Raw genomic sequence first — 22,815 nt, 5'->3', positions numbered from 1 at the left:
CCCTACTGGCGGTATAACAGGACCCAGACACAGCTTGCCTTGAACTCTTTATTAGAATCTCTACTGCAACAGGAAGGCGATTTGAGCAGTGGCGGGCATTGGGCCCACCTCTGTGTGGCAAGACATGGGTGCCAGTGTCCAGCTGCCCCGCCAGCCATAGTGTGTCAAGCGGGAGCAGATGAGGACGGCAGCGTGCTACTGTTGTGCTTCACTGGATCATCTGGGGGACAGTGGGCATTTAATGTCAAGCTGGCACCACACAAGCAGCAGGAAGACTTGGTACAGCTGGCATTGGGCTTGGAAGACCTGGTGGGTTCAAATGAGGTGAACAAGGAAGTTTGTTTGTGCAGCTGGCCAGTGGGAAGACCTGGCAGTATGGTCAGCAGGTGGCACGTGTGACGCTGGCCATTGCATCACATGTGCCAGTTTTAGTGGCTGGGGATGGGCGAGGGTGCCTACTAATGTTTACATCAGAGCCCCCCCATCGTGACCTCAAGACTGAGGGCAAGGGGTCAAGTGTCGGACATGTCCGTCAAGTCCTGCCTGCTTTATAGTGCCTTTCAATGGCAGCACATCGTCGCCCATGTTTCTGGACTTGACAGGTGCCATGTTTGTCCGGCGGCAGGCACGGTCAAGTGGCATACAGGACGTGGCGGGGCTTATCCTCACTCTGTGGCCTAAGGGTGGCAAAAGGTCATCTTGTGACTGGCTCAGATCAGGGCTGTTTCTGTGCCCACCCTGATGAGTATAGCCCATCCCTCCGAGCAGAGAGATGCCCGGCCTGCCACCTCACCCCCCCCCCTCCTCTCAGTAACTGTCCCGAGGCCAGGGCCGGCTGCGCTGGTGACTGTTGCGCTCGTTGTGGCTCTGCTCCGACTCGCGCTCAAGCAGCCGGTCCTGGGACTCGTGCCCGTTGGAGCTGTGCAGGCTGGCGCTGTGGTTTCGGTGTGGTTTGTACAGGTCCTCGTAGGCATCGGAGTACTCCTCGGTATCGAGGCGCCGTGGACCACGCTGACCGGGTGGCTTCCATGTCTTGCCCCCTCCACGGGATGACTGGGTGACATCATCTGCGGGCATCAGGCTGTCCTGCTCGAGGGGCGAGTTCTCTTCTGCCGGCTCGTCCTGCTGCTCCTGGGATGGAGATGCACAAAGAGATTAATGGGGCACAGAGCGGGCACCACCTGCCATGGTGGCCCTGGTGGGCGGGGGCAGTGTGTACCTGAAGTCCGGCAGTGGCAGAGGGTCGGGGCGCCAGGCTTGGCTCCAGCAGTGGGTTGATGTTTGCTAGCCCTGGCATGTGGGTGGCCCGCCAGTACACCTCCAGGTACTCTGCCAGGTGCTCACAGGCGTCCTCCAGCTGGTTCTCATCCAGGATCACGTCAAACATTTCCTGAAAAGAGCAGAAGAAGGCGCCATGGTGAGGGGGATGGGTCGAGCTGCCAGGTGATCTTCTGGCTGGCAACAAACGCTCACCGGAGGGCACTGTGCCAGCTTGTCTGCTGCCATCATCTGGACATTCAGGTGTTTGCTTTGGGATTTTCCTCGAGATTTGATGAGCCGCTGCAGCACCTGTTGGAGATGGGGAAGGGAGAGAGGAAGGTGGCTGGCACCTTGGCTGGAGTGTGCCAACCGGTCATGTGGTGCCAATCTCTTACCTTTGGCGAGGACACCTTGACGAACACAATTATGGGTGCCAGGGATGTTTTGCTGAGCTGCGCTGGGTGGTTGATGGTGTCGGCGTCCAACACGACCAGCTGCAGGGTTTTGGCCAACTCAAAGATTCTCTCGATTTCGCTTTGGACCTCCGCTGGAAGGAACGGAAGAAGAGGAGGAGGAGTCATAAAAGGGACAGAGCCACACGACCTAGAGTGCCACCCCTAGTGGCCACGGCCACTATGACACCACCAGTCTGGACTTGTATAGCGCCTTACAGTGTGAGCAAAGTGCCAAGTGATTGGCAGGCACCTAACATCTGACCCGCTGGCCAGTTTCACCTGTCGTTAATCTGACGTTCATGAGGCAGGTGGGGCAGGTGCCTACTGCCAGTCCATAATGGGGCACCGTGATACCCACCCATCCCAACTCACTAATTGAGATGTGGCAGGACACCCACACCGACAGGGAGTTGAACCCAGGTCACCAGCTTTGGCCACTGTGCCACCCCACTGCGCTCCAATGTGGTGGTAAGAAACTGGGACTGGCAGAGGGCCCAGGTCATGGGTTCAGACCACAGTGGGTATTCAAAGCGTCATACATCCTTGATAGCTGTGGGGGGTGCTGGTGGTGGTGGTCACATTGTTGATGACCACCCACACCGTCCCATCCTTTATGATGCTGCTGAGCTCGTGCACTTCAGCCACTAGGGGGCCGCACATATAAATGAGCTTCATTTTCATAAAGAAGGAGCTGGCATATTAATTAGGTGAATATGCAAATTAATGAAAATGTCCTTGAAATCTTAAAGGGAGGAGCTTGATCAACAGGAAAGGCGCCATATAAAAAGAAACTGACCATGCCACCAGGGGGTCAATGTGCAAATGCGTTGGCCAGCGTGAGCTGTCCTATGGTGGACCGCTAACGCTTACTCTCAGTCGGCCCCCGTCCTCTCCATGCCCTCCCACTACAGCAGTGCCACCTAGTGGGCACTCTGACCCTGTGGAGACTCACCCAGGCTGGAGCGGGTGTTGGAGCGCTCAATGATGGCCCGCTTATTGAGGACTGACCGCTTGGCTAGGGACAGATCTGCAGTGACCCGCGTGATGGATATCCTGCAATGAGAGCAGACAAGATGAGTGGGCACAAGTAAAGTGCCCCCGATAGACGTCACGATGTCACAAGACAAAAGGAGCGAAGGCCACCGCTCAGCAGCTCACCTGCCCTCAAACCTGTGCTTCAGGAAGTCGAAGAGGGCCTTCTGCATCATGTCAGTCACCTGTGCCACGAGACAGGAGCAGGTGAGGTGGGACACGAGTTCCAGAGCCCCCTGCCCCAGCTCTGCCGTGCCTTACCTCGTAGCCTTTGAGTGAGGGGCCCACAAGCACCACGGGCCTCATGGAGGGGACGACATCATATGGGGGGACGTGCTCGGCCTGCGGGTGGGACGAGATGTGTTACAAGGGGGGGGGAGCGCTGCAGGACCCCAGAACTCACTCAGAGCCCTGGCCCCACCCCACTTGACCCCCGAGTCGAGCAGCTTACCTGCTTCTGCTTCTGTTTGGCTTTGGAAAAGAAAAATAAAGATGTGAGTCTGCAGGGATAGGGAGATCATGGTGGGCCGTAATAGAAGGGCAGGGACCCCCGCATGAGGAACTATGGGGACAATATGTTGCAGACCCCTGAGCTCCCTGGATTTGCAGTTTGGTAGGCTGCACTTCCTCTGTGTGACCAGCTGGTTGGTGAGCAAGGTGGCAATGACCACCCACACAGCCCCCTCTTTAAGCTGCTGGGGGGTCAGCACATCTAAATGACCTTCATATTAATAAATAACCATATTAATGAGATGTATTCATATGCAAATTAATGACACAGCTCACTTGGAGTTTGATCAATGGGAAAGGCGCTATATAAAAAGAAATCGAGCAGAATCATCCACTATGCAAACAAGGGGTTAATGTTCAGATGTATTGGGTTAAAATGTAAATTGACCACATGAATACCCAAATTAGCCCTGATGACATGTGCATCTATGTAAATTCACCATATTAATATTCATTATTCCCAAGCCATGTAAATGAGCAGTCATAATATGCAAATGTGCCACCCTACTCAACACACAAGCCACTGCATTTAGGAATTGACGCCATGTGACTGACTGGATCCCCCCATACCAAAAACTAGACTCCTTAGCCTTGGGAGCAGCAGCTGGATAAACGTGCTGCCCAAACACACAGCGGGGTCAGGGAGCCCACCATAGACGGTGTAAGACGCCGACGACACACACTGTAGTTAGTGAGCCCACCTGTAGATGGCGTAAGGTGCTCACCACACATATAGCAGTCAGAGAGCCCACCTGTAGATAATGTATGGTATAGACCCCCCCCACACACACACACAGTAGCTAGTGAGCCCACCTGTAGCTAATGTAAGGTATAGACCCCCCCACACACACACAGGCAGCCCACCTGTAGATGGCGTAAGGCACAGACCCCCCCCCCCCCCCCACACACACACAGGTAGCCCACCTGTAGATGGCATAAGGCACATACCCCCCCACACCCCCCCACACACACTCTGTAGTTAGTGAGCCCACCTGTAGATGGTGTAAGGTATAGACCGCCCCCCCCACACACACACACACAGGTAGCCCACCTGTAGATGGCGTAAGGCACAGACCCCCCCACACCCCCCCCACACACATCTGTAGTAAGCGAGCCCACCTGTAAATAATGTAAGGTATAGACCGCCCCCCCCCCCACACACACACAGGTAGCCCACCTGTACATGGCGTAAGGCACAGACCCCCCCCCCCCCCCCTACACACTCTGTAGTTAGTGAGCCCACCTGTAGATGGTGTGAGGTATAGACCCCCCCCCCACACACATCTGTAGTAAGCGAGCCCACCTGTAGCTAATGTAAGGTATAGACCCCCCCCCCACACACACAGGTAGCCCACCTGTAGATGGCGTAAGGCACAGACCCCCCCCACACACACACTCTGTAGTAAGCGAGCCCACCTGTAGGTAATGTAAGGTATAGACCGCCCCCCCCCCCACACACACACAGGTAGCCCACCTGTAGACGGCGTAAGGCACAGACCCCCCCCACACCCCCCCACACACATCTGTAGTAAGCGAGCCCACCTGTAGATGGCGGTGTGGACCGCCAGCCTCCTGACACCATGTCCCCCAGACTTGACGATGAGTTTCCACCGGTCCTCCTGTGGGGCAGTAAACAGGTTGGCAGTGAGAGTGTTGCCAGCGGTGGTCCGGGACGGCGGTCCTCACCCGTGACGGCTCACCTCTGCTTCTGCTCCTGCTTCAGCCTCATGGCCTCCAGCCGCAGTGGGCTCGGGATGAAGGTGATGTCAGCCCCCTCCTTGACCAGGCGCCCGATCCACCAGTCATTGTTGTATTTCTGTAAGCAGACGGCCCGTCTGAGGGTCACTTGGCGGGACACAGAAGGCCCCCCCACTCCCCATTGCTGACCAGTCATGTGACAAGGTGGACATGCAGCCCCCCAAAAAACACAGACCCACCTCTTTAATGTGCAAAAAGTCTTTGGTTTCAAAGTTGATGGCAGCCCCTTGGACTGGACAGTCCTCGTCCAGTGCCCCACAGTAGCTGACATTGGTCTTCACGGCAAACGCCACGGGCTTAGTCTGAAAGAAATGCAGGTGCCCATCACGAGGTGGTCAAGCGGGGTCCCTAAAGCGGGCAGTGCCCTGCGCCACTCACCTTGGCTCTCTCGAGCTGCAGCAGCGTCTGGCGCTCGGCTTCCCGCCGACACGCCTCTCGGTCCTCCTCCAGGGACAGGTCGGAGTCGGAGGGCCTACTGGTGTACGAATCGGCTGACCCCTGGCAGACACAAGAGGGCACAGGCAGTAGTGTTATCAGGCCAGCGGGCGTTCACATTGCGGGGGTCAGGACGGGGAAAGACAAGAATCCGATGGCCTAAACCCCTGGGGACATCACGTGGAGTGCCAGTGGCTGCCAGTGACAATGCCAAGATGATGCACATGCACTACCAGTGAACCTTCAGTAAACACTAGCCATTGAGAATCACATGCCACCATTCAAAATGCAGTGTCGCCAGGTGGCACTCGCCCTCTCCAGATCCGGTGGCCTGCCCAGCCTGCAGCGCGGCTCCCTGGCGCACATAAGCGCACGTCAATATTTAATGAGGCTCCATCAATTCTGCCAAGGCTGCAAAAAACAAGCAGCACAGGCGCCAAGGCTGCAGCACAAAGTGGCATTTGGTGTCTGAGCCTGGCACCTCATTGCCGGGAGACCTAGTGGATATTGGGGGAGCTGGTAGCAACATGAAGGGCTTCATGTCTAGTGCTGGCTGTCCCTGCCAGTCACACTGGGCACAGTAAAGCCAAAGTAGACAAAGCAAAAAAGTGGGTTTGCGATAATCAGTGAGCATCAGTCCTGGACATGGAAGTCCTCGGAGGACCCTCTGTGCCCCACTGTGGCACTGTCTTGTGCCCAATCACTGTCCTACATGTAATGTGAGTCCAACAGTGATCACTTCAGCCTGAGGTGCCCAGTCTTCTTGGGCACACAGTTCACCCCATAGAGACTGGTCTGGTCTGGTGACCCCAAGGCATTCCATCTAGACTACCACTAGGGTCTGTCTGTTGGTCCTCTACAAAGAACTCAGAGTGTGACAGTGGTGACACCAAACATCCTGCTGTTGTGACCAGACTGTCCCTCAGTGACATTAAAGAGAAATCAGACAAACTGGGTGACTTAAGTGCCAACTGGGCAGTCACTTCCTCCCATGCTCCTTTCCAGAGGGCTATTAACAAAGCCCACCCCCATCAGTGCCCGCCCAAGTGGGCAACGGTAGGTGGGCCCTTCCCCGGTCCTGTCGGCGCTCACCTCCCCTCGTCCTCTTTGGTCCAAGTTCAATGGACGAGGAAAAGTTGAAGCACCAGGAATAAAGTTGGGAGAAGCGCACAACGCCTGAGATGCCAGCTCCCCTATGGCACCATAAGCCCGTCAGTGCCCTGTGGTGCCCGACCCCGCTCAGTTTCCGCCTCTTCATCTCCTGCTGCTGTTACCAGAGGGTGCCTCAGTGACATTAAAGAGAAATCAGACAAACTGGGTGACTGAAGTGCCAACTGGGCAGCGTGGGAGGAGATGCAGAAAACATGGGTGGGCAAAGAATCTGAAGAATGAGGCCTGTGTGTCAAAAAAGGTAAAGAAACAAGAACTGGGAGAACTGGGAGAATTGGGAATGCCAGGAAAAACAGGACGTTAGAGTCGAAAAATGAAATCCGCCACCAAAAATGGAGCGGGAGTGGGATAAGGGGGGCGGGGTCACATGGGCTGAGTGACCAGTGAGTGAGTGAGTGGACAAAGGGGGCGGGGCAGAGTGCAGCACGTGCACGCAGAAAGGGGGTGTGATTAGGGAGAGGTGAGGCGGGGCGGGGCTTGTATAGTACGCGTAGAGGAAAAGGGTGGAGCTAAGACACCAAAAAATGTTTGTACAAAAAGAAAAGTATAAGAAGAACAAAAACTTAATATAAAAAATTAAAATAAATGAAAGATCAAGCGAACTGAAGTGAAAGGAATCGGGGCTGGAGTAAAGAAACGGCCAGGAGATCTGAGGACAGACGGGCGGCCATTGGAGTCCATCGGCACGGGAATGAAGGAGGAGAACATCGGCGAGCTCTTAAAGACCGGAAGTGAAAAACGGAAACGAACCGTCTGAGTTAAAACGGAGGGATCAGAGAAGGAAAGAACCGTCAGGAGGAAAAGAAACTCGCAGCAAAGAGAAGAGAAGAAAAGAAAAACGGGCCTCGAGCTCCATGACAGAAACACTGAAGAAGAAGAAGGAGGAGGAGGAGGAGGCTGGCAAACGAGTGTTGGAGCTTGAATACGGAATCCCGGTGCTAAACCGACTCCTGAAGCAGTACAGAGAGACAGAGAGTTAGAGAGGAAAGGCGCTATATAATCGATAGATCGGGGAGTTTACATGTTCTCCCCGTGTCCTCCCACAGTCCAAGATTACGGCGGTTAGACGGGCTGGTGATGCCACATTGTCCCCGGATGTGTGTGTGTGTGTGTGTGTGTGTGTGTTCACACTGCGATGGACTGACTCCCCTTCCAAGTATTATTCCTGCCTTGCACCCGATGCTTGCTGGTTAGGCTCCAGCTGCCCTGCTCACGTGGATTTGAAATCTGGATGGAAGGACAGGCACCATCTGATAGTTCGATAGAAGCGACACTATAACAGACAGATCGAAGGGAAAGGCGCTATATATTACAGCACTCGGAAGCACTGTCCCGCCGTCCTTTCAATACGGATGAGATTTCTTAAAGGACTTAGTGATCTTAACAAATCGCCCATCGGTGCCCCTCGGTACCCCCGCCAGACTCACCGCCCTGCTCGTCCGACCCCCCTCAGCTCCTCGCGGTCCCCAGGGTGCCAGCAGCACTGCCGCCTCTGCGTCGCGGACGCCCTTTAATAAGCTTTGTTACGTCACGCAATAAACAAAATTTCCGGAGGGCTATTAACAAAGCCCCCCCCCCCATCAGTGCCCGCCCAAGTCGGTAACGGTAGGTGGGCCCTTCCTCGGTCCTGTCGGCGCTCACCTCCCCTCGTCCACATTGGTCCAAGTTCACTGGTCGACGAAAAGTTGAGGCGCCAGGAATAAAGTCGGGAGAAGTGCGCGGCGCCCGAGATGCCAGCTCCCCTGTGCCAACCTATGCCCGTTAGAGCCCCGCGGTGCCCGACCCCGCTCAATCTCCGCTTCTTTATCTCATTGGGGTGCGCGCGCTCTCCACGCTGAGGCGCCCCCTTAGACTACAATATAGCGCCTTGACTTTGCTCGAGTGCTTGCTGCCTGCTATACACGCTGCCCACCTGCAGTGCTTTACCGTCCCCAATTCTCGCCGAAGCCCCTTTTCTCAGTTTCTGTCCTGCCGATGCCCTCCGCTAAGCCAGCGCTTCATCAACGCCGAACGGCACGGAGACGGCGGAGCGGCAGCGTCCTTATCTGGGGCTCCGAGCCCCGCCCTGATCTCCGGAGCATCTCCAAGTCAAACCCCGAGCGCAGCGGAGCGCAGCGGACACTGACCTCATTGAGCAGGAAGACGCTCGAGTTGGAGAGAGACATTCAGCCCCGGGAGTGGACTGGCCTGACCGGACCGGACCGTGACGCCGCGCTGGAGTTGAGCGCACTGGACCGGGCGGGCTACTGGAGAGCCCGGGGCGCGCATCTGCGCACGGACCAGCCCAGGGCGGGACCGCAGGGGTGCCAGCGGACAGGCGCGAGAACGCAGCGCTTTCCCCGGTGATGAATAATTAATGGCTCAGCGCGGAGCGAGCGGCCCATCAGGCACGCGCACTCGGGTCCCGCTCCCGCAGCCTTGGCACGTGTCTCAGAGCACCTGAAGGGGGACCCGCGAGGTGAGAGGTCTCGGGGGGATTGGGGCACGCGCTGGACGCGGAGACAAGAGCAAGCGGAAGATGCGGGGGTCTGTCACTGAGGGTCTCACAAGTCAACGCCGACTGCAGTGGCTCCGTCGGCTCAGCGGACAAAGGATGCGGACCTCGTTGAGCCTGTTATGGCAGAGCTGGCACCGGACGGGACGCCTACGCAATAGAAGACACGAGGGCGTCTTTGTCAAGTGGAGGAAGGACGTTGGAGTGGCAGTGGATAAAGGGCCTGGGTACACGTGGAGGTGGCACGAAGATTATGTCAATGCCAGACTTCTGGACCCCCGAAGTCACCTCCCATACGACATCAAAAGAGAGGAGCCACAAAGAAGATGCGTCCGGAGTCACATCTGGGGGGCAGGAACGCTACAGCTGCTCACTGCAGTGCCACACTCTTACGGGTAGGCACCATGCCACACACACCGCAAGTCCTTAAAGCTCTGCGTCTTGTCCCTCGTGCTCATCACATTCAAACCTTGGGTTTTCTTTTCTACTGCTGTTACCCGCTTGCCTGAAATCTCTTCATACAAACCCACCAAATGAGACGAGGAGCGGGCAGACGCCAACAGGTGCCCAACGTCAGCCAAACTGAACAAACCAGACGTGGCAGCAGCGACATTAGCCTCAAGATGTCAGCCGAAAAGAATGAATAAAAAACGTGTGGGGAATGGGAAGAAAGAAAGAAAGAAAGAAAGAAAGAAAGAAAGAAAGAAAGAAGGAAAGAAAGAAAGAAAGAAAGAAAGAAAGAAAGAAAGAAAGAAAAGGAAAAATCTGCATAACATAAAGAAAAGTGAAATGAGAAAGATGCTGTATGAGAGCCGGACAGATACAAGGCGCTAAATAACTACAGATAAATATGAACGGAGCAAGATAACAATGTGGATAGATAAGTAGGGCACTACATATGACAGATGTGAAAGGCGCTATATGATAGATAGATAGATAGATAGATAGATAGATAGATGTGAGAGGCACTATATAATAGATAGATAGATAGATAGATAGATAGATAGATAGATAGATATGAAAGGCACTATATAGATAGATAGATAGATAGATAGATAGATAGATAGATAGATATGAAAGGCACTATATAATAGATAGATAGATAGATAGATAGATAGATAGATGTGAGAGGCACTATATGATAGATAGACAGATAGATAGATAGATAGATAGATAGATAGATAGATAGATAGATAGATAGATATGAAAGGCACTATATAGATAGATAGATAGATAGATAGATAGATAGATAGATATGAAAGGCACTATATAATAGATAGATAGATAGATAGATAGATAGATAGATAGATAGATAGATAGATAGATAGATAGATGTGAGAGGCACTATATGATAGATAGACAGATAGATAGATAGATAGATAGATAGATAGATAGATAGATAGATAGATAGATATGAAAGGCACTATATAGATAGATAGATAGATAGATAGATAGATAGATAGATAGATAGATAGATAGATAGATAGATAGATAGATGTGAAAGGCACTATATGATAGATAGATAGATAGATAGATAGATGTGAAAGGCACTATATAACTATTGCTAAACATTAAAGGTGTTATATAATATGTAAACAGAACTGAAACACAATAAGAAATAAAAAAATAAAGAAGAGAAAGCCACGTCAGGCCTCGAATGACTTCTCCTAAGTGCTGTGCCGGCCCCCCGGCCCCCCAGCTGTCCATTACTGGTCATTAGCAGCGGGCAGGAAACTCAAGAGGAGCTTTTAGACGCATTTGCGCTGAGTGGGCCGCGGGCCGAGGAAGTGGCTCCCGTCTCGAGTTTCACCGAGGAGTGAATGGAGCCAGTGAAGCGCGGGGGTCTCCTTTCACTGCGAGGGCACTTTGAGAGCAGGCGGCGGGCAGCGAGAGCTTTTTAAAAGAAGCCAATCGATCCGCGGCTCTGGCAATGTCAGCTCAAGGCCACAGGCGCCCCACCCCCACCCCCTGCTCGTTGGGGGGGCGGCCGAGGTCTGGTCCCTTGCATTGAGGTGAGAGGTGGGCATTGTCACGTGGCCTCCGCCTACCTGTTGCTACTTTTAGTCATTGGACAGAAGGGCCACAACAGAAGGTTGGCGTTAAGTGAGAAACGGCTACTTGGGGTCCAGCTTTGTTGGGGGCTGGCATGGACCACGTTGAGGGGCACCTGAATGCCCACACCTTTTTGTAAAACTTTCTGTGAATCACCTAATCTACTGGTTGCCATGCAGAAGATCTCAGGTGGGCCCTCCTTGTGGCCCCTGCCACCTCATCTTCTTCTTCACGGGCTCAGGATGGCCAGTCTTTTCCTTTATTTATGGCCAGTGGCCTTAACTCCAGAACTATTGGTGGTCCAGCACCTCCCCTCTCTAAATGTCATCTCTCTGGCTCTGTCCTCTCATTTCATGCACCCTCTCACTGACTGAACCCAAGTCCACCCCTAGGCTGGTCACAGCCGCACTTTAGGGCTACCCTTTGGTCAAAAAAGCTGGTCCAGTGCCAGCAGTCAGCAGGACTAAATCTGAGTAGCAGGAGTATAGCGCCTTACGGCCAGGTGACATGACGATCGTCATCCCTGCTGCACAGTCCGACCCATCACTCTATCAGACTCCTGCATTTCTTGGTCTGCATTTACTTGGCGAATTCTGATTTGGACCAAACCACATCCTGTACACTGCAGGTACATCAGGTCTGGGTCACTGCAGGGCGCTTGATTCAGTGCAGCCTCTCATCTGCCAACTCAAGTGCCAGTGACTTCTGAGGGCCAACAGCCCAAACAGTAGGCATTCACAACATTCACGTTGTTATATAGCACCTTTCTGGAGCACAGGCAGGTGAACATGCCTCACCTCAAAGTGGTGTACAGTCCAGTGCCCTAGCCATTGGGCCTCTTGACCATGCCATGGCACTACCACTTAATGCCACCACAATGCGCACAAAAGCCCCTTTAACTTTATATAGCACCTTTCTACAACAAATGCTAGCATAAGGCACAACTCAACTCAAGCGAAGACAATGGGGTCAAGTGAATTGGTTAGGGTCACTCAGGGAGGCAGCCATGGGATTGTGAGTCCAGTGGCATTCCAACTATGCCATGTTGAGAGGTGGTACCAGAGAGTCTCCAGGGGGCAGTGACTACAGAGCTCTTTTGTAGCAGTTAAATTTAAAAAGACCCAATGCGGCGATAATAAACATAAGAGGGTCCAACCTGCCGGTCCAGTGACCACTTCAGTAAACCTGTGCCCACTATATACCAGTCCATGGCCACCTCTCCAGTCTCAATGACTACTTGTGTGACCCTGAGTGTGTCAAAGAGCCATCCCTGTGGATTTGGCATTTGGAAGTGGCTTTGGATGAAGGTGGAAATGACTACAATATGACGTGCGAGTGCTGATGAGCCACCCTGAGCAGTGACACAAACAGGACAGTCATCACTCGTCACAAGAGATGACAGGCTGAAGATTGTCAGACTAGTCAACTCCCCTCTGACTCGGTGGAGGTGACCAGAAAGGCGCTATACAATGCAGGGCAGTGATTGTGCATTAAGGCCAGCAACTGGAAGTCAGCCCTGTGCCAGCTGGAATTACGGAAGTGTGCCAGTCAGAGTATTGGGGTTGGGTCGGGTAAAACTAGTGAACAAGGTCTGGAGGGTCCCTGTGGTCACTCAACATTTAACATGTCCTGCACCCATCAAGGCATGCAATTAAGCTTCATGCCAGCAGAGGGCACTGCATCCTCGGTAACATAGAAAAGTCACCCCAAGTTCCTGTGTCCGGTCAGCAAGGCTTACCTGGCGCTTGACGAAGCTGGACGTGGTGTCGGAGGATGTGCTCCCGTCCGAGCGCTTGAAGCGACTTTTCCGTTTGGGCAGCTTCCTGGCCAGCTGGTGTGAAACAGAAGGGGAAAAATAATCATCAGTCCTCAACTGGTCACTGTGGCCATTCTCCACAGCCGTGGGCACATTGATGACCAATATCTGCCCTTCAGTGGGCATGACGACAGCAGGGTCATGTTGAAGGGCATCAGACTGGCACATCAGAACATGTCAAGTCAGGGTGGCCCAGCTCATCCTCCTGTCTCCCTTTACTCATCCCTCCTGGCTGCTTTTTCATGTTTCTGATCTTCTGATCTCTCAATCTCGGACCACCAGCACCACCTCCTGCACTTGTCACCATGCTGCCAACTGAGGCTCTGGTGCATGCCAGACAAGAATTTGATTTTGTCCATTCAGTTGATTTGCGGTGGGCTGGCGCCCTGCCCGGGGTTTGTTCCTTCTTTGTGCCCTGTGCTGGCTGAGATTGGCTCCAGCAGACCCTTGTGACCCTGTAGTTAGGGTATAGCGGGTATGACAATGACTGACTGACTGACATTCAGTTGATTGTCCAGCTTTATGGTGGACACTTGGGCAAACTGGACTACCTCAGCAGAGGACCAGACAGACTGATGGGGCTGCATGGGTGGGCCGGTCCAACAGGGATTGGCCGGAGAGACCCTCAGCCATGAAACATTTCCCAGTTGATGTGGCACTTCAGCTCCTTGGGCTGTCGTTGTGGTACCCACAGGGTGAAGTTGGCAAATTTGGCCTGGACATCAGCCTGAGGTGACTGCTCTTTGTCTAATGTTAGTGTGGACATTCACAGATCCTATGACACACAACTGCTTGACATGTCTGGAGATGTCATTTCAGGGTGGAAATGATGACATCTTTGTATTGGACCTGTCCTGACCCCATAAAGCTCTACAGATGCCAGGCATGGTCACTGAGTAGACATTAATGCACTCAGCTGGACATGTGTGACATGAGGGGCCTGCAGCAGATCCCCTTTACCAGACATGTGACTGGTCATCGGCCCGGGAGCCACTCTGGCAGTCCATCACTACATGGTGACTCTGCTGCACCAGGTCAGGATTAATAGATGGCCAGAAGTGACCAATGGGCAGAGCTAGCTTGACACAGCCTGGCACTACTGAGGGCAACCTAAGGCCTCTGCAGAGATAGGGCACCTCCTGGTGGAGGTGGCTGAGCAAAGAGTCCAAAAAAATCTGAGTGACCAAAGCAGCAACTAGGAGAGCAGGGAGTGAGACCACCACCCTAGAGACTAGTGACACAATGGGTGTGTGGGGGGGGCTGCCTCTCCCAAGTCTCAAGTGAGCCTTCAGCTGCAGTCACCAGCCTTGTCCTTGTCCCTGCTCCTGGTCCTAGTCATGTTCTGGGTCTTTGTCTTTATGTTTGTCATTTGCTTTGTCCTTCTGTCCTCTGAGTCTTGACCAGGTCCTTTGTCGTTGTCCCTGCCCTTGTTCCTGTCACTGACCCTTTCCTTGTTTTTGGCATTAGCCACGTCCTCTGTCCCTGTCGTTTGTACCTTTTACTGCACCAAGTCTTGGCCGTGTCCTTTGTCTTTGTCACTCTTCTTGTTCCTGTCCCTCTTCCTGCTCCTGGTCTTTGCCATGTCCTTTGTCCCTGTCCATTGCCCGTTCCCTGCTTCTTGTCCTGGCCGTGTCTTTTATCTTTGTCCCTGTCATCGTGCCTGTCCCTGTCCATGCCCTTTTTCCTGTCAATGTTCCTTTCCCTGCTCCAGGTCCTGGCCGTGCTCCTTGTCCTTGTCCCTGTCACAGTCCTGCTCCTGGTTCTGGCCATGTCCCTTGTCTCTGTCCTTGTCCCCATCCCTAGGCCCTTTTCCTGCCCCTGGTCTCAGCCATGTCCTTTGTCCCTGTGCCGTTCCCAAGGTCCTGGCCTTGTCCCTGTCACACTCCTGCTTGTTCTCTTGTGTTGTCCGTTCTTTCAGTTGGTGGCTTACTCCCCCCAGTGACTTCAGACTTCTATTTCAGAGGGTCCGATGGTGATTGTGGACGCTCAGTGGTCCGCACTGTCCAGTCCTGTGGAGCGTGCAGATTCTCCCCATGTCTGTTTGTCCAGTTCATCCTTGTGATTGATTTCTGCCTGTCCAGGGCTGGCATCTCCCTGGTACCCAGTGCTGCTGGTGGGCTCCGTCCTCAGGGACCCTCAACTGGTCTGTCAGCAGGTCACTTGTCCTGTCCTTACTCACTTCATTTTACTTCAGTTGCTTTTGTGGTGCCAGTTTGTTGTGTGCCACCTATTTCTGCATCGCTCTCATGGAGACCACCAATGACAGGCATTGTCAGTCAGGTGTGGGGGGGCTATTCGGTTATCAGGTTGCCATTGTAAGTGACAGTGGGCACACAAAGTTGTGAAAATCCTCGTGATTATCGAAAGCAGGAGCCCCTGGAGAGCGAAGAGCCACTTTAGGTTGGGTTTGGACCAAAAAGACCTCGGACCTCTGGCCGAGCCTCATAGGGGTCTTGCCTTGGGGTCTTGTGGTTTGCATTACTCTTCTTTTTTTTGTTCACTTTGATAGCTGTTATCTGCTTCTTAATGGCATACTGGGCATCCCTCGTTTCTCGTTTTCCTCGTTCCTTTCATCTGCTTATTGTCCTCCCTTTGTCGCCTTTGTTAAGCTTCAGGTGCTTTCAAGTCATAAAGAGGCTTCAGACCTCAAGACACAAAAGCAGGCCGGACCCTGAAACACAAATCAGGCCAAGGGGAGAGGAGAACTGCAAAAACCCCTGGCCTAAAGAACTAAGCAGTCCTTAATATAATTGAAGGTTATTACAAAATATTCAAAAAAGAAAAGATTTCAAAAAAATCAAAGTGTCGCCCTCAAGTGGCAGCTCAAAAATGAACATGCCCAAAAGTTGCCAGCCAAAAATCAAAAAAGCAGGATGAAGAGTAAAAGTCCATACAGGAAAGAATCAAAGTGAGGAGGATGTGAGGGGGAGCTGATGAATTAGCACAAGGCGTCCAATGGCACCACCCCCCGGATACCACCCACCCTCATGGATTTAACATGTGCCACTAATGGACCACCATGAAGAGAACTGAGCCGGTGGCACCTGACAGCTTCAGCACCCCCAAAGTCCCCTTTACTACTCCACGGCCCCCGACGGCTTTCTGTCTCAGTTTCAATGTCGATGACGGGCGCGCACACACACACACACACACACACACACACACACACACACACACACACACACACACACAATCCCACTCTATGTGCCCACCTCACTGGCACTGCGCTTGCTTATCTCGCCTATCCAGTCCTTTGCCCACTGTCCCCATCACGTCCTGCCAGCATGTGGCTGCCGTTGTGGTGAGGCCAGTCTCTCTACCTGGGGGTCACTCCTGGCATCTGTAGATATTTTTACGTTGTTTCCTCTCCAGACCCCCCATTAACCCCCCCCCCCAGCCCCCTTGCTTACTCCTTGTTCACATCTTTCTTTGTTGTATTCCCCTGTAACTGCGCTGCCCTTTAGCTACCACCAGGGGGCCTCGGTATTTTGCTGCGCCCTTACTTAGCGTGTTATTTGGAGCTCTGCTTCCTCTTTTTAGGACTTTCTTTGTTTCCGCTCTTTGTTTTCTTTTGTTGTTATTGTGTTGACTTTTTATTATTTCACGTGTAACGTGGCTGTTATTTAAATCTCTGATTTAATTTTAAATTTGCTGTACTTTTAAAATTTGGACTTTTCAAGGTGACCGTGATGTGTGTGTTTGTTTGCTGAGATCAATCACACATTACTGATGGATGGCGTTCTTCTTAGTTACGTGTATATAGCGCCTTTCTCACCTACTCAAAGCGCTTTACGTTGGCATTGGGGAGCCACTTCAGCCACCACCAGTGGGCAGCATCACCCTGAATGATGTAACGCCAGCCATTGCTGTACCAATACGCTCGCCACACAGGAGCTATGAGGTGGTGAAAGGGTGACAGAGAGAGAAGAAACGATTAGGGGGCCATAGTGGGCAATTTAGTCAGGACATCGGGGGACACCAGTCGAGTTGACGTCTCATCCAGGGCCTCGTCCCTCTTTGTGGCCGGTCCCTTGTCCCGCTTCTGAGTTTTTGGACCGGGCCCACCTTTTGTCTCTTTGAGGTTCGTGGGCCCAGGAGTCATTGCATTGAGCTGCTCGCCAGACAACTGGTGACAACTGGTTCTTTAGTTTTCTTTTACTGCTTGTGGTCACCTTGATGTCCATTCCGGGGTCCACAGACCCCAAGAGATCCAATTCTGAAATTAGTTTTTCGTTTCAAAACATCCCAATTTTTTGTACCGTTACGCCGTGATGCCATTTTGCCATTTGCTGTTGTAGCGGTTGCTATGGAGTTTCTATGGTGGCACCCATAGGGTATGAAGGTCAGCTCCATGCACTTCCTGGCGCCCCTTGTTTTTAAGTTCTGTCCGTTTACATTTGTGCTTCACCCTTTGGTTTTGACGAGGCTCCTGTCCTTCGAAATCTTTACTGTCTCCCCAAGGCCGAACAGAAGGCCTGACCTGGGTATCCTGCCGACTACGCCACTGCTGCCTCAGTCTCAGTTAAGACGTCCCTCTTGTCCTCTGTGGGTCGTTAGCATTGCTCTGACATTTCAAAGGGGCTTTCCCTCTGATGTTGAAGTGGACGGGGGTCCTAAGCAGGGTGTCGAAGGACAGTGAATGGACCCCTCTATGAAAGCCACCCCTCCCTGAGGTTCTAGCCCCCATTGTTGGCCTCACATTAATCCTCACCATGTCTTTCATCGCCACCGTGCAGACTGTTCCTCGTGTAGGGGGGCTAATATGCCTTCACCCTCAGGTGCCCGATTGGTCACTAGAGGGGTGTCAGCTCTCTGTCCTTGTCCCTTTCCCTGCCCTCCTTCAGCTTGGCTTGCTAAGGATACACAACCTTGGGTGCCATCTGAGAAAATCTCCTGCCAGTAACAGCCACACAAGTGATCCATCTCAGTGTATAACGCCTTTCAAACTGGCACTCCACTACTGGGCATAAACCCCATTAATGTGAAATGTTAAGGTGTCCCAGCTGGCATCAGCTCTCTTCATGATAGGTGTGGGCACACAAGGATCAGATCAGGTCACATCCCGGGCTCTATAATGTAAATGTGCCCACCGGAAATTGTGTGCCCACAACAAACTCAGCACAAGGGTAACCTGATTTTTAAAACGATTCTTCAAAATGTCATACGCTGATTGGCACCCCTTGCATTCCTCCTACTTATAACACAAGAACATCTTCCTCAAAATGTGTCTGCAGAAACCAATCAAGTGCCCACCTGGCATCTTTCAGTACTCAGAATAGTGCCAAGAAATGTCTCAACATGCGAAAAAAGGCATTATTAAAAAAACACACACACACAAGGGAGGGATGATCACAGGGAAAACCAAACCTCACAAAAGAAATCACTAAAATGAAGAAAGTGGCTGTGCCACCCATCCTGTCACACCTGCCTGCCTGTGCCAGTCCTCGTCCCAACTACCTTCCCAGGTTACCTCCCGATTTTCGTCACACTTTACACATGTCTGTGGTACTTCTCTTCAAGGATCGCCCCCTATAGCTTCAGGCCTGTCAGGTCACTGTCCCCTCAAGTGGTCCCTTCATGTTTCTGAGAAGACTTCAAAGGGCACAGCTGCCAATGTACCCATCTGCTTTTTAAGGGATATCTCTGCTGCCACCTGTCAGTCTGGAGAGGTGTTACAGGCCTCCTGCCAGCCCTCCAGAGTCCCATAACCACCCATGGGCATCTGAGGGGTGAGCTGACTTACCAGGGCCCTAAGCACAGGGGGACACAGAAACATTTGAAGGGCATCTGAAGGATCCGCTCAAGGGGTTGGCAGCCCACAGTTTGGGGTGCACCCCCTGCCCACAACCTCTGTACTGGCAGACAGGTGGCAGCCATCATTACAGGCTTTTCTTTCTCTGCTGCAAATGCCCCCCCCCTGCCCAGCACCTACTTCATGGTACCTTTGCCCCTTGAAGACTCATGCCAGCCAGGCAAATCCTCACCTTTAATAGAGTTTTAACAGACTGTCAATGGTTCAAATGCCTACAGCTGGTGCCCTGCTCCACTAAAGTCTCTAACCTCTCTGCATGGCACTGCCATCCCTTCCCCTCTGAACCCCCTCCAGGAAATTTCTACTTCTCTATAAAGCATATAATCCAAATCCCGGAGTCCACATCTAAGCTGCACTGGCGACCTGCCACACTGTCACTGGCACGTCATCACAACCCCAAGGCCCAGAAGAATGCCAATCAGAGCTCTGAGATGCCCCCCATCTGCTACCTCAGATACTGCAGTTCACCGTGCCCGCTTGTTACCTCATCTCACTGGCACAGCCTGCCTGCTTACAGTCTCAGAGTGTCCTCGTACTGCTCAGTGGTGCCCCCTAAACGTGGCTCTCACACTTGTCCAGCTGGGGGGGTCCCTGAAATATGGAATCAGCTGGCACTGACTTGGTACCTGGTGCCGCTGGGATAGGCACCTGCTTAAGGAGTGAGTGAGTGAGTGAGTGAGCGAATGAATAAATGAATGAATAAAAGGATGAATGAATGGATGAATGAATGAATTAAGAGAAAATGAGTGAGTGAATGGATGAATGTATGAATGAAGGAGTGAATGAGTAAATGAGTGAGTGAATGTGAGTGAGTGCAGGGCAGATGAATGGAGTGAATGAATGAATTAATGAGTGAGTGAGTGAGTGAATAAATGAATGAATAAATGGATGAATGAATGAATGAATGAAAATGAGTGAGTGAATGGATGAGTGAATAAAGTAAATGAGTGAGTGAGTGAATGCATGAATGTATGAATGAAGGAGTGAATGAGTAAATGAGTGAGTGCAGGGCAGATGAATGGAGTGAATGAATGAATGAATGAATGAATGAATTAGTGAGTGAGTGAGGGGTAAGTGACTGGAGTGTGTGAGTGCTTGAATGAGTGAATGAATGAATGAACTTGTAATTTACTTCGGGGAAGGCGTCATTTAAAGGTGCCCAAGCAGTCAGATGGCACGTTCACTGAAGCTCAGCTGCTTTTGAGGACTGGCAGGGTGGCACAGCAGTCACCGGAGACCCGAGTTCATCACTGCCTGTGTGGGCTTTGCATGTTCTGCCGGTGCCTGTGTGTGTTTCTCTGGGGGCTTCCGTGTCCTGTCATGCCACAGGTGTTCCTGTTAGATTAACTGGGGTCTCTAAATTGGCCCAGTGTATGCGGGGGGATAGAGTGACCCTCAGGCCAGTTCAGAGGAGAGATGGACAAATGGATGAGAAGCTGTGGCAGTGTCACTCTGGTCAGTGGTCAGCTGTGTCTCTGACTGTGATAAAACAATGAAGTGTAGAAGGCAGTGACATTGTGGGCACCTCGGACCCCCGCATGCCTTCTCTCTGCTCTTAAGATCCCATCACACTACCAGGCACTTCCAGAGATTTTCAGGTTTGATTTTGCCTTCAGTCGTCAGGGGTCTCCATGTGCACGAGAGCTGACAGCCAATGAGCGCTCAGCCAGATGTCCCATTCATAGAATGCGGGGGGCTTTGGGTCTCACAGATATAAGAGAAGCTCACCATTCTGATGTCTCGTGTTTTCCGTACTACAACAGATTGGAAATGGAAAACAAAAGGACCGAGAGTGCAGCCCACCCTTAATACAGTGCCGGTCCCACCAGGCAGCATGCTATTGGCTGTCACAGAAAGGGGCGGGACTTGCAATACTTGTGGAATGTGAAACTGTCCTGGAGCAGTCGTGTAATTTGACATCCCCTCCGACTCAAAAACATGTAATCTGTGGCACTGAGCATTGAGTGGTCTTCAGACACTTAAGCCCCCGAACCTATTGTAGCCAGCCCCTGATCTTTTACTCATGAAATAGATTGATAGCAGTAGGACCCTGATCTTTATGGTCAATGCCTTAATGTTTTAGCCCCTAATCAATGAAACCTCAAGGGGGACCCCCACCCTGCTCTTCGATTTTATATCCCAGTAAGACTGAGAGACGGGGGCAGAGGTTTAGTTTGGTTGGGTGGGTTCTAAGACCCTGATATCAGCAACTCCTAGGGACAGCCCTGCATGTACCTGACATCAGCTTTAATTTGCTTGCCTCCTCTCCTCCTGTCCTCCGCCTGCCATCTTTTGCGGTGGTCTGCACTTTTCAGGGTTCTCCACATCTTTATTATTTTTTGACCAGCGGCCATCCATCTCCTGTCAACAGCAGCGGCGAGTCAAGCGCAGGACAAGATGGCTGCCTGGACGGGACGCCAGTCCACCACAATGAAAAACGTTGATCAGGTTTGGAGTCTTCAGGAATTCCACTGTAAACGAAGCGCAGGACACGTGATTGGACAACCCGTCGTGGGTGGGATTCGCCTTCGTATCACGTGGCCACCCGGTCCGAAAGTCGCCTGTCCAGCCGGCCGCAGCGCTCGGGACGTTGGCGCTCTGCCGTCCCCTCCATTTTACAGTTTACGTCTCTTTTGATTTAGTCGGGGGATTTCACTGTCGCTTCGAGTGCAAAATTGTCGTCGACGCCTTGTGAAAGGCGCTATATAGAAATAGAAGGAGCGAAATTGCGCAACGTGCACTCTGATGCTGCGGCTGCAGATTTTGGGAGGCTGAAAACTTCGGCGTTCCCATTTCTGGTGGTCTGTTTATAACGTCTCATTTTTGTTTTTGTTTGTCTTTCCGAGGGTCATATAGCGCCTTTCTATTGTTGGGGACGACGCTACGAGAGCTCAGAGTCCCCTGGCGCGGTTTGAACGGGAGGCCCGGTGACTGCCGGTCCAGCGCTTCACCCAGTAGGCCATTCTGTGTCAGCTGACCAGCCCTCCCCTGTATTCTGCCCGGGGGTCTCGAGCTGCCTGTCCCACCATGGCGCTGTCTGGCGCTTTCTCTTATGTAAGTGTCTTCTTTTTCTATTAATGGGGTCATCGTGCGCGAAGAGCGCGGGGCTCGACAGATTCTCCCTTCACCGGCCCACCTCGGCCCTGCAGTCTGCGCGGTCTGCAAAGCGCCACGCTTGTGTAATGGGGAGGGCGCACGTGACGGACAGCGGGGAGGGTGGGGGTCCTGCTGCACTATATGTGTCGGGGCCTGCCCACCCCCACCCTCGCCCAGATCGCTGCCCTCCAAACGCAAGACGAGCCCCGCAGTGAAGCCTCCTCACCTGGAAGTAGCGCGCCGTCTCGGCGGCTGGCACGGGGGCGGCGGAGGAGGACTTGGACATCTTCAGCTGGACCATCGATCATCGCTCGGCCGTCTGCGGGAGGAAGCACCGGCGGCGCGGACGGGGGAGCCCCCCACAGCCAAAAAAACAAAACAAAAAAAAAACTAAAAAATGGGAATGTAAAGGTGCGGCGCTCCGGAGTCCTGCTGCCAGCCTGCCTGCCTGCCGTTCACGCCATCGCGCGGCTCGATACCTCAGCCCGCCCCCCTCCCCTTTCCAGCGGAGCCGGGGGGCTTATGTAACGGTCACCGTACAGCGGTGGAAATCAGGACACCTCACACGGGGTATAGAACCCCACCCCCCCATATCTCCCCAATATAGAACTCGGCGAACGAAAGGGTCTCTCGGGACACTGGGCGCCACCCCCCCCCATCGCCCCCCCCACTTTGATCTGTATCTATGACCTGTACGAGATCACTTATAACGACGCTATATGATCAACGAGCCCCCTGACTTCTGTGACAACCAATGGCGTCCTGGCGCTCCGTCTGTCACTTACTGGAGCGCGCGATGACGAGCCATGTGACCGACGGACAAGAGGGGACCCGCCTACAAACAAACAAACAAACAAACAAATAAATAAATAAAACATACACATCAAGTAAACTAACCGTCACGTGATAGTCGCGCAAACCTGTC

The 22,815-nt window shown here is 52.7% G+C and overlaps 1 protein-coding gene across 3 annotated transcripts; it reads right to left on the bottom strand.

The window, feature by feature from the left end:
• Positions 1 to 34: 34 nt before the first annotated feature.
• Positions 35 to 22,474, bottom strand: cacnb3a (calcium channel, voltage-dependent, beta 3a). Of its 3 annotated transcripts, XM_051924980.1 has the most exons (14): positions 22,117 to 22,474; positions 12,905 to 12,997; positions 5,394 to 5,513; positions 5,195 to 5,317; positions 4,958 to 5,073; positions 4,800 to 4,876; positions 3,199 to 3,218; positions 3,009 to 3,089; positions 2,874 to 2,932; positions 2,668 to 2,768; positions 1,656 to 1,807; positions 1,474 to 1,569; positions 1,220 to 1,390; positions 35 to 1,131 (listed from the first exon to the last, which is right to left on the bottom strand). In XM_051924980.1, the coding sequence occupies exons 1-14, from the start codon at positions 22,189 to 22,191 to the stop codon at positions 808 to 810; spliced, it is 1,608 nt and encodes a 535-aa protein (XP_051780940.1). In that variant the 5' UTR covers positions 22,192 to 22,474; the 3' UTR covers positions 35 to 807. The 3 variants fall into 3 exon arrangements, with proteins under 3 accessions (XP_051780940.1, XP_051780942.1, XP_051780943.1); XM_051924982.1 differs by lacking the exons at positions 12,905 to 12,997; positions 22,117 to 22,474 and adding an exon at positions 8,747 to 8,869; XM_051924983.1 differs by lacking the exons at positions 12,905 to 12,997; positions 22,117 to 22,474 and having other exon boundaries at positions 5,191 to 5,317; positions 5,394 to 6,376.
• Positions 22,475 to 22,815: the final 341 nt, after the last annotated feature.

This window comes from Erpetoichthys calabaricus, chromosome 3, assembly GCF_900747795.2.
Source record: "Erpetoichthys calabaricus chromosome 3, fErpCal1.3, whole genome shotgun sequence".
Lineage (NCBI taxonomy): Eukaryota > Metazoa > Chordata > Cladistia > Polypteriformes > Polypteridae > Erpetoichthys > Erpetoichthys calabaricus.
Note: the sequence above shows the minus strand (reverse complement) of the source record. Positions and strands in the feature narration are given on the sequence as shown.